At 38.8% G+C, this 12,221-nt stretch overlaps 1 protein-coding gene across 2 annotated transcripts in view; it reads left to right on the top strand.

Annotated features, from left to right (window-relative positions):
- The window catches only part of LOC122073759 (26S proteasome regulatory subunit 8 homolog), a 42,126-nt gene that overhangs the window by 25,916 nt on the left and 3,989 nt on the right, over nt 1-12,221 (top strand). For both annotated transcript variants that reach the window (XM_042638386.1, XM_042638385.1), the window contains one exon: nt 11,788-11,882. In XM_042638386.1, coding sequence (XP_042494320.1) covers nt 11,788-11,882 — 95 coding nt within the window. The remainder of the gene's footprint in view (nt 1-11,787; nt 11,883-12,221) is intronic.

Raw genomic sequence — 12,221 nt, 5'->3', positions numbered from 1 at the left:
TTTTTTTTTTTTTTTTGGAAACACCAAAACAGAAGGAGAAGACATGCACCTCCAAAGCTTCACCTTATGTGATTTCGTTCGTGATGCAAACGACGAGCAATTCACCCATGTTCGTGAGTTCTTATTGTTATCATTCTTTAAAACTCGTGGACGAGTTTTTCTTAACATCGGGGGAGTTGATGCAGAATCGAGGCTGAACTAGGTTGACCCGTCGGGCAATCTCGACCGAGACGAGTCGGGTCCGATTAGATTTTTGAAATCAATATGATATTAGGAGTTACTTTATTTAGGAAGAATTGAGTTATTTAATTTGGGACGATATGTAATATTTTATTTTTGGGTAGTTCTTAGTCAATTAGGGAGTTACCAATTTAAATTTTATTTGTTTCTAATTTCATTAGTTAGAATTTAGGAAGCAAATTTGAAGTTGCTAATTTTAGTTTTAGATTTTACTAGGCAAGTTTTAATTTTCAGTTATTATATAAGGGCATGTAATCCAAGTTATTAGACAGATTTGAAAAGATGAATTGAGTTTGAGTATTTGAGAGCCTGCGGGCGTGTGTGTGATTCTTTTCCCCCCTTAGTGCGATTTTTCCCTCTCCCCTACAACTCTGAGATCCCTTTCAGGGATTTCTTCATTACCCTTACCGGTCCTCCATCAATAGTCTTTTCCCTAGGGTGGACTTGAGTACCTAAGGATGCGGTACACAACATTCAAGTGCCCACTCTTGGGGGCATGCATAAATTGATTCACCACCTCAACTGCATAGGTGATATCATGGCGATTCAAAGAGAGACAAATCAGTTTTCCTACTAGCCTCTGGTATTTCCCTGTATCAACAAAAGAAGGGTTGTAGTCTTCTTCTAACTTGTGATTTTGCTCAGTAGGAGATTTTGTTGGTTTGCAACCCAACATCTCTGTTTCTTTCAACAATTCTAGGACGAATTCCTTAATCTCAAAATGTTAGGTCAAGTAGCTCTTCAATCTAACTATCTCATCACCTATTGTCTCCAGTCACCACAATGTCATCTACATAGACAATAAGCTGTAATTGCACCATTACCTCATTGGATAAATAAGGTGTGTGGTTAGCTTGACTCTGGCAATAACCATTCTTCAGAATAGTTTGTCTAATCCTATCAAAACAAGCTTTCGGGGACTGTTTGAGACATATAATGCCTTTTTTAGGAGACACTTTCCCTTCATATGTAGGGAATTTGAAGCCAAATGGAGTTTGCGTATATACTTACTCTTCTAAATCACTTTCCTCTTTTGTTGTTATGTGAAGACAATTACCTCATTTATTTATTTCGTTTTCTTCTTCCCATGACTTTAATTGTGAACCATGTATTTTGTCGAACATTTCGTTCCTCTTATCCTTGTTATGGTAATAGATCTAATGTTCCCTTTCATATTGTGCATACTGATGTTTGGGGATCCTCTTCTAGAACTTTATTTGGCTATTGTTACTTTGTTTCATTTGTTGATTTTTCTCATAGCACTTAATGTTTTGATGAAGCATAAGAGATGTTTATGATGCCTTCAAAATTATTTATCAGATGATTTATATTCAATTTGAAACCGAAATTAAAACTGTTCATTCTGATAAGGGGGAGCACATGTATGGTGGTCTGCAATATTTTTTTACTGACAACAGAATTATCCATCAGATGGCTTGTTTTGGCACACCCCAACAGAATGAGGTGTCTAAGAGGAAAAATCTCCAATTGTTGGAAGCAAGGTTCGAAATCTTGTTTCGTTTCGGTGGGTTCAGAATCACCAACTCGGTGAGATCTTGGTGAGTTGGTGTTTTTTTTTTTACTCGGTTGACTGTTTCGGTGGTCAAACGGCCATATTTTGACCGGAAACTTGGTGGGTAGCTTGTTTTAAGGTTAATTAATATGCTTAGAACTCAAATTTGCAAAAATATTAGAACATGACATTGTTTTAATTCTTTTCTTACATAAAATTATTTTTTAATCAATTTTAGGAAATATTTTAATGACATAATACAACAAAATCAAATATGGTATATGGTATTATAACATAACAAGCATCATATATGCTTTAAAACACTTTAATATTAATCTCTTATTTTTATTTTATTTTAAAAATCAAAACAGAATATTTTTCCTTATTTTTAAATTGTTTTTTAATTATTAATCTATTTTTTAAAATTTTCAAAAATTAAAATAAATAATTACCAGCTGAAAACAAAAAAATTCAACTCCGATAGAGTCGTAGAATAGTCAGTGGTGAGTAACATATATATAATTGACTTCCATCAAAGGTATATTTACCATAAAAAGTAACAATTTATGGTTTTATATGCCGTTACAATGTATTGCTCTAATGCTCTTCTTACTGCTGCATTTTTAATCAACCACATGCCCATAAAACTTCTTGGTTTCAAAACTCCTTTGGAAACCTTGTCTCCTCAGTCTTCGGCTTTTTCTTATTCTCCCAAAGTGTTTAGGTGTATTTGTTATGTCCATGTTAATAAATTTTTCGGACTAAACTGGACTCCAAAGCACCAAAATGCATCTTCTCGAAATATGTCATTTTCCTTTAGTCTATGCCTTTCTGTCCTTCTCATCGACATTCTTTTCAAGGGGAGAATAATGAGTGAAAAGGCTATTGATGTCATCCATTTCTTTCATCCTTGCCTACTCCCTTTGTGCTTGACATTGGGAAACACAAAGAGGCGGATATTGTTGATCATTCAAGTGGTGGCTCAGGTAATGAGAAGGAGTTACTTGTGTACAAAAGAAGGGGAAAGAAGACTTGCCAAGAGTCCTCTTTGGATCCACATCCTAATATCCACCCTAAGCATATGGGTCAAGATCTAGGTGAGATCTCGTTATTAACTCTTTTTTTTTTGGCTTCGCGAGATGAGAGCACAGGTGATATTAAATGTACAATATCACAGTCGAGATCTCAGTGAATATCTTGGTGTCAACGCAACTCGGTCGAGTTAAAACAAGTCACGTGGGGTATATATAAATCGACCCTAAACTCGACATCTCTCACCTCTCTCGCCCTGTTGTGAAGAAAAAATGAGCTTCTAGTGGGTTTTCTTGCCAAAATTTTCCTTATAGTGGAGATAAACAACTTCGACACTTGGAGATTGGAGATTATCACTTCATCATCAACCTTCGACGATCCAAAGAATTAGATAAAAAATTCTAAAAACCATTTTTTTCATAGAAACATGGTTAATTGTATGTTTTTATCGTGGAATAACCTAAGGTGAAGGGTCCGAAGAATAACTACTACTACTACTTAGGGTTTGAAATCATAGGAATTTTTTGGGTTTGATTTTAAAATATTGAGGTTTCTACTGTTTTTAGAAGGCCTAAAATAGGCTAATTGATAAGTTTAAGGGGGCTAAAAAGCCAATATGGCCACCGAAATCAAACACCGAGATGACCAAGCAACAAATACTAGATCTCGGTATTTTGCCCAACGAAACCTGTGTCGGGATCGAGATCAAGATCAAGATCTTGAACCTTGCTCCTTAGTTAGGTAACATATCTTCTCCCTCGTATGAGTTAGACCTTTTCATTACTATTAGAAAGGACAAGAGAGCTTGTACTAATCCTATAACCCAGTTTGTCTCCTATATGCTCTTTCTCCTATAGGTGTTACCTTTACTGTTGCTTTCTCCTTTGTTTTTATTCCCAAGAATGTCATTAAAGTTTTGTCTAACGGTTATGTCTGAGGAAATGATGGACCTTGAGAAAAACTGTACTTGGAAATTGGTTGATCTTTATAGGGGAAAGTTCTAGCTGAATGTAGGTGGGTCTACACAATCAAGTACCTGTTAGATGGTACTATTGAGAGCTACAAGGCAAGGCTAGTGGCAAAAGGATACAACTAGTGTATGAGATTGATTATCCGGAGACTTTTTCTCTTGTGGCTAAACATAATTCTATAAGGCACTGTTTGTTTAGAGAGGTTTTGCTGGGGTGTGATTTAAGGGGTGGGATAGTTGTACGAACTATTCCACCCCATTAAATATCAATGTGTTTGTTTGTCTGGGGTGGGCTTTTGAGCAGACAACATGCTTTTGTTTGTCAACTGATGTGGATCAGAAATTCTACCACCCCAGGCCCTCGCAAAGTTCTACTGATTTGGTAGGACTCTTGTGGGAAATTCAGGGGAAAACCGGTTAGAGATGGTGCGAGAACACTGTCCATCACCCTCCCTTGACTATCGCTTCAGGCTTCGCTACCACGAATGGTGTCTCCAGCTGTTGCACCATTGCACCCTACACCTCTGCCCATTGCATACCTATTAAGGTGCATTAAAAGGGGGGGAAAAATTAAGAATTCCATAGACATCCATCGCATCCTTTTAAGAAGCATTAAGAAAAAATTTGCGAGAAACCCATATCTGTGTTGAGATCGTGGGGAGGAGGGAGAGGTTTCAGACCGCAAAGGTGAGGGGGGATTTTGGGCCAGTGAACAGGAGCTGCAAAGGTGAAAAGGGGGCTTCAGATTGTGAAGGTGAAAATAAAATTTGAGACCAGTGAAGAGGCGTTGCTCACAGGGAAGACGGTTAGGCAGGATAGAACGCCGTAAGATCCCTCGTAGATCGTCTTCCATGGCTTCCATCGTTCTTCCACCATCTTCTGTTGTCTTTGCAAGCGAAGAGGTCCCATTTTAAACCCATGAAGAGGAGTTGCAAGGGGCCGTTCATAGGGAAGACCGAACCCTCTTTTTTCTCTGCAAGTTCTCTTTGGCAATGTTCTGAGCAGATATGCCAGTACAAGTTTAGAAATCAGAATTTTGAGAGAGAGAGAGACAAGGTTGCTGACTTTCTAAGAATCGAGAATCGCACTCGCACCTTGGCCTCCCTAAAGGAGATGGGTTTTGGGTAAAATCCATGGAGTAGACACAGGGAGATGATTCATCCCTCTCTCACCTCCTCCATTTCTCTCCTCGCTTTACTCTGTAAACAATTCCACATGGAATGATGTTAACCAAACGCTATAGGGGTGGGAAAAATGAACATTCATTCATCTTTCCTTTCCTTGTTCATCACCCCACCAACACATGGGTCCCATCCTGACAACATTCCCACCCCTTACTCCCCTCTAAACAAATGGGGCCTAAGAGTCCTATCATTGGCAATCATAGTTGTCAAGGCGTCACTTTGGCATCCAGGCGGGTTTGCCTGGGGCTTAGGCGACTGTTGTGTTATTGCACTCCATGTTGCCTTATGTAGTTGAGATATTATTCATAGATAAACAAATACTCCCTATTTGAATCTAATAAAAATAGTTTTAAAATAAAACTCTAAAAGGATAAAATGTCAACCCCCCACCTAGTCCAAGAACAAAAATTGGATTTTTGGTTGTAGGGGCAACTTTCAACTTTCAACTTTCAAATGCTGGGGTTTTTCTCAATTCTGAAAATTTTATAAATTTTATAATGATAAAACATTACTAAGAACCAAAAGTCTAGTAAAATAATATTTTGTTTTGATATCCATAAAATTATTTTCATTCAGACGTTTTGAACAGCATTCGTGGACTTTAATATAAACTTGGCTGGAACATAAATTTGTCATTACAATTCAGATTTAAGTAATCTTAGACTTGTTGGAAAGCTGGTTTTGTGTTATATCTAATACAAAAAAGTCTTATGTAAAAGGAAATTATTTGACCAGTCAAACTTATTATATAACAAGAGCATTTCTCTAAATCTTATTTTTTTTAATGATTTGATGTGGCTTAATGTTGATTTTTTATGATTTGATGTGGATTAATATTATTTTTTATGACTTGATGTGGCTTAATGTTGACTTTTTATGATACAAGGTACATGTAGCATATAAAATAATGATATAAAAGAGGGAAAATGAGAAATAATACTTGGTTGCCTTAGGCACTTAAGCACTTAGGCAACCCTCAAATGCCTTGGTTCATTGTGATTTAGAAGAAGAGGTGTACATGCAGACTCCTCTTGGCTTCAAATTTCCTTCAGCCAAAGGGAAGGTATACAACAAAAACAACAACGACGACAACAACAACAATCATAACCTTATCCCAACAAATAGGGTCGGCTACATGGATCTGATATGGAAATTAGAAAATAAAGAAGCATAAAGGAGAGGTTAAAAAGAAGAAAACTAAAGGTAAGAGAAGAAGGTAAAGCAGTAGAGAATGACGCATCATGGGAACATCCCATATAAGGGGTCAGCAACACTGGTCCTTGTCCTCTATAGAAATCTATCCGAAGTCATACTAGGATCGAGCCCTACCCTATACATATCTTTTTGAGCCACTTCATTAATAGTCATTTTAGGACTGCCCCTACCTTTTCTAGCTCCCTCCAAATGAATCTGATCACTTTTCCTTACAGAGGTCTCCATAGGTCTCCATTGAACATGGCCATACCACCTCAATCGGCTCTCATAGAGTTTGTCCTGGATTGGTGCAACCCCCAAATAATTTCTGATGCAATCATTCCTATCCTATCTCTCTTGGTCTTACCGCACAGCCCTCTCAACATTCTCATTTTAGCTACACTAAGTTTATTCAAAGTACTCTTATTGACTGCGCAACACTCCGCTCCATACGTCATGGTTGTATAATTGTTTGTAAAATTTTCCCTTGAGTTTAATAGGCATTCTTTTGTCATATAACACTCCCAACGCACCTCGCCGTTTCATCCACCCCACTTTAATCTTGTGGACAACATCATCCTCTATATCCCCCTCTTTCTCAATGATAGACCCTAGGTATTTAAAACCCTGTATGGTCTCAAACAATCCCCAAAGGCGTGGTTTGAAAGGTTTAGACAGGATATTCTAAAGAATGGGTATTCCTGTAGTCAGGTTGATCACATCTTGTTCATCGTGAGAGGTAATGGCACCATCCCAACCCTGATTGCCCATATTGATGACATTGTGGTGATTGGAGATGACAAAGCTAAGATAGCTGGGTTGAAGACCTATTTGAATTAACAGTTTGAGATCAAAGATCTAGGACCCTTTAAGTGTTTACTAGGGATTGAAGTGTCTAGATCCAAAAAGGGCATAAATGTATACCAAAGGAAGTTTGTGTTGGATCTGTTGAAAGAAACAGGAATGTTGGGTTGCAAAACTACAAGTTCTCCTATTGAGCAGAATCATAAACAAGGGGAAGATTGGACTTTACCTTGTTGATGTAGAGAAATATCAGAAGCTAGTTGGGAAGCTTATCTACCTGTCCTTGACTCGTCCAGACATTTTTTTTTTTAATGAATAAAAATATATAAACCCAAGGAGAGGAAAATACAAAGGGAAGAAAGTGTGGGGAGAGGCACAAAGCCAACTAAGGGAACAAACCCAATCAAAAGGGTGGGACAACAACTAGTGGATACAAACCCTCAAAGGGGGGATGGGGGGATAATGAAAAAAGAGAGGCCCCAGGAAGCAACAATAAGCCTGTTGTTCCTTGGGGAATTAGTGTACTAGTGGTGCGAGGGGGCAGGAAGTTTGGTGGAGAAATCGAAGAAGACGGCATTCCAAATCCTATCAAGGGAGTGTGAGTTGGATGTCCATCCACAAAGGTTTCTCTCCATCCACTAGTTGTTGATGGTGGTGCAAAAAACAAGCTTACCGACGGTATCACAAATGCTAGGTCTGTGGAAGGTCATATCAATTCAAGGCCATTCCCTGCTAGGAGGGAGGGCTCTTTTATTAGGGGGCCAACAACGGGAAAGAACTTTCTTCTAAATGGTGGAGGAGAAGGGGCAGGAGAAGAAACGATGATTAACATTCTCAGTTCCTCTCCAACAAAGGCAGCAAGTAGTGGAGACCTGGATGTGGCGATAGATGAGGAAGCTCGCGTAGAGAGGTAATTGGTGAGAGCCCGCTAGCTATGAAACTGTGGCGGGGAATGTGGCCTTTGAACCAGAGGACTTTAGGCCAAAGGGCTAGCCAGGATTTAGACCTAACAAAGTTCCAGGTAGAGGATAAGCTGAACATCTTGGAAGGAGAAGGATTCCAAAGAATGGAATTTTCCCTCTCTCTATGGCTGAGGAGGAGAGGGGGAAGAGAGGTTCAGATGCTAGTTAGTGAAGGATGGAGGAGAGGGGGGCCCATCCTTCATTAAGGAGGATGGAGGAGATAGAAGCCATCCTATCCAACCCCGAGGAATAAACAGTTCTGGGATTGATAAGATGGAGGAGGACTTCCGAAGGGTGCCAAGGGTCAAGCCACAGAGAAGTAGATTCACCATTCCCAATGGAGTATGTGATAGCCTCCAAAGCTAAGGGCCTTAAGCTGAGGATGTCACGCCAGACCCAAGAGGAGTCCGAGCCCGAAACAGTGGACCAAATGGAGTTTGATTTAAGGAGATGGGAGTAAACCTAGGAGACCCAGATGCTGTTCTTTTTGGAGGGGATTCTCCAAATCAGCTTGAGGATACCCGCCGAGTTCATGTCTTTGATGTGCATAAGACTAAGACCTCCTTCGGCTTTTGGGAGACGAACAGAGGTCCAACTAGAGGGGTAGAGGAACTTGGTAGCATCGGATCCATTCCAAAGAAATGAGCTAATGGGAGACTCGATAGCTTTGATGGTTGGGGAAGGGAGAACAAAGATACTAGACCAGTAGAGGTACATGGATTGGAGCACAGATCTGGAGAGTTCAAGGTGCCCTGCATAAGACAAGTTTGCTTTTCCAAAGCTGGAGTCTCTTCTGCGAAAGATCAAGGATGGGGGGTGCAATGATGGGCCGAAAGCCTCGTAAGAACGAGAGAGAGGCCAAGGTACTTAATAGGAAACGAACCAGGGGAGGATCCCAAGATAAGGAGGAGGCGGGCTTTCATGGCCTCGGAGATCCCATAGGTGAAAAGACGGGATTTAATGCATGATGGGTGAAATTGAAGTGGGGTCGGCTTTCGAGAAGATCATGAAATCATTGTCCAGAAATTACTTATGCAGTGGCCCATTAGATGTGGTGATGCTATTCATGCATGCCCCCAAGAGTGGGTGCTTGGATGCTGTATACTACATTCTTAGATACTTGAAGTCCACCCCAGAGAAAGAACTACTATATGCCAAGTACAACAATATTTAAGGATAGAAGGTTATATTGATGCTAATTAGGCTGGTTCAGCTTCTAATGAACGATCTACATTTGTATGTCGTACTTTTATTGGTGGTGACATGATTACATGGAGGAGTAAAAAGCAGCCAGCTGTAGCTCGATCAAGTGCAAAGGCAAAATTTAGAGTTATGGCTCATGGAATATGTGAACTTCAATGGTTGAGACAGCTAGTCCAAGTCGGGTTTGACATTGAGGCACCCATGTGCCTTTATTTCGAAAACAAAGCTGCCATCAGTATAGCCCATAATCCAGTGCAACAAGATTGAACAAATCACATAGAGGTGGACCAACACTTCATCAGAGAAAAGAGTGACTCTGGTTATATTTGCACTCCTTTTGTGAGGATTGGTGATCAATTTGCATATATCTTCACAAAGGGGCTCATCTATCATCAGTTTAGTACTTTGCTGTCCAAGCTGGGAATGTATGTCATTTGTTCTTCAGACATTTATTCTCCAACTTGAGGAGTGTTGGAGTTTGTGTATTAAGGGTATTCTGGGAACTGGTTATCCTGCTTATTGTCTTATATTATAATTTTTCTTTTTTACCTTTTACCTCCTAGGGAGGTGTATGTAATTCCCCCATATTATATTAGTGAATAAATATATGTGGAAGAGATGATTCTCACACACATACATTCTACCATTATTTCTCTCCTTCTCCAACACTCTTCTCTCATCATCTTCTTCTTCTCTTTTCCTCTCTTGTTCTCTCACGATTTTTACATTCTAACTTTTGGAGCACCAGCAGCAACAGGCTTCACCGTTTTGCCTGTATTGTGGGCATAGTTGTCAAGGCGTTGCCTAGGCGTCCGGGCGGTTTGCCTGGGGCCTAGGCGACAGTCGCCTTATTGCACTGCATGCCGCCTTGTGTTTGTAAATGCTTTTTATATTTGTTATTTCATTTACTTAAGATATTATTCACAAATAAACAAATACCCCCCTATTTGAATCCAATAAAAATAGTTTAAAAATCAAATTCCAAAAGGATAAAAAGTCAACCCCCCAGTCCAAGAAGAAAAATTGGATTTTGATTATAGGGGCGATTTTCAACTTTTAAATGCTGGAGTTTTTCTCAATTATGAAAATTTTATAAATTCTATCATATTAAAACATTGCTAAAAGCCAAAAGTCTGGTAAAATAATTTTTTGTTTTGGTATCCATAAAATTATTTTCATTCGGGCGATTTTAACAGCACTCGCGCACTTAAAAATAAGTTTGACCGGAGCATAACTTTGTCATTACAACTCATATTTAAGTAATCTTAGACTTGCTGGAAAGCTGGTTTTATATTATAACTGATACAAAAAGTCTCATGTAAAAATAATATCATTTGACCAGTCAAACTTATTATAGAACCAGAGCATTTCTCGAAATTTTGATTTTTTATAACTTAATATGACTTAATGTTAATTTTTTATGATTTAATATGGCTAAATGTTGATTTTTAATGACTTGATGTTGCTTAATCTTGATTTTTTATGATACAAGGTATATATAGCTTACTAAATATATTAGAAAATAGGAAAAATAAAAAATAACAATTGGTCGCCTTGAAGCGCTTAGACAACCCTCCACCGCCTTGGTTCGCCTTGTCGCCGTGACAACTATGATTGTGGGACTTATTAGCCAACTTATGAAGACACCAAAACAGGCTCATTAGGAGGCAGCGCATCGGGTTCTTCATTACCTCATGGGTGCTTCAACAAAGGGTCTTACATACAGACCTAATAAAAATGTTGATCTTATTTGGTATTCTGATGTTGTCTGGGCTGGATCTCATGGTGATAGGGGGTCTACTATTGGATATTGTACCTTTGTCAAGGGAAATCTTGTTACTTGGTAGAGTAAGTAGCAGACCAGGATTGTTAGGTCAATTGTTGAAGCTGAATATATTGTCATGGCTCATACTTTTGTTATTGTTGTGGGTGAAGACTCTTCTACAGATTTTGGGTTTCCCATTACCATGCCAATTGATATGTTTTATGATAACTAGCCAGCTAGCTATATTGCAAGTATATTATATTTCATGAACGGACCGAACACATTGAGGTTGATTGTTACTTTGTTAGAGATGCTGTCATAAAGCGGTTGATTTCTACACAGTTTGTGGGTACTGATAACCAGTTGGGGGATATGTTTATCAAGGCATTGTTTTGGCCTACTTTCCTTGAAGGGTGTTCCAAGATCGGCAAGGGTGATATATATGCTCCAGTTTGAGGGGGAATGTTATGTTATATGCTACCGCAGGGGTATTCTTGTCATACGATGCGGTAGAGTTGTTTTATGTTTCCTTGTTGTGTCTACCAGATCTACAATGTTATACTCGTGCTTGTATATGCAGTTTGTATTTTCCCTATTATGTAATAACATAAGGGGCTACCGATAGTCGCAACAGAGAACTCTATTCCTATCGGCAGTCCTCTCTCTTTTCTCTCCCCTTGTCTCTCACTCTGGGCAGTACCCTACTGCTTCTCTCTCTTCTTTTATCTTGCTTCTCCTACTTATTGGTTGTTCTAAGTTCTGAAGTTGCTACATTTTTCTCAATTGAATTTTAAAATATTCACTGAATCTCTGTTACTAAGTGAACTTTGTACTTTAGTTCACTATGGATCTTCATTTTTTTTTTTAAACTGTGTTTAAATAATCTATGGCTGATCTTATATTGGTTGCACATTTGATAGATCATGTGCTTAAAGAGGAGCTCAAACAGTTGGAAAATGGGCAATATGCCAGAGACGTACAAAATGTTGTGGGGGAATCGGAGTTTTCAGTCCATGTAAGTACTAAGAAGTTATGGTTGATAGCTAGAAATGCAGATTCCTTTTATTTTCTCTTCTGAAGCCTTTTTCTTCCTTGGCCATGATTTATATTGGTGAGATGGTTTATTCTTATTGACACTGCAATTTATGTTCTCTGCACTATAAAGTAGAATTATTGTTTCTTTGGTTTTTTTTTTTTCTTAGTGATTTTTCTTGAAATTAGATGTGTATTTGCTTTGGCTCTGTTTTTTCAACCAGTAGATTGACATAGGGGCAACATATGGGCTCAAACCTGAAAGAAAAGGTTTTGATCATCATCAAGAACCCTTTGATTTTGAACCACAGCCCTTTCCCAC

Source organism: Macadamia integrifolia, chromosome 3, assembly GCF_013358625.1.
Source record: "Macadamia integrifolia cultivar HAES 741 chromosome 3, SCU_Mint_v3, whole genome shotgun sequence".
In the NCBI taxonomy this organism is placed as follows: domain Eukaryota; kingdom Viridiplantae; phylum Streptophyta; class Magnoliopsida; order Proteales; family Proteaceae; genus Macadamia; species Macadamia integrifolia.
The sequence above is the reverse complement of the archived record's forward strand: the minus strand, read 5'-3'. Positions and strand labels throughout refer to the sequence as shown.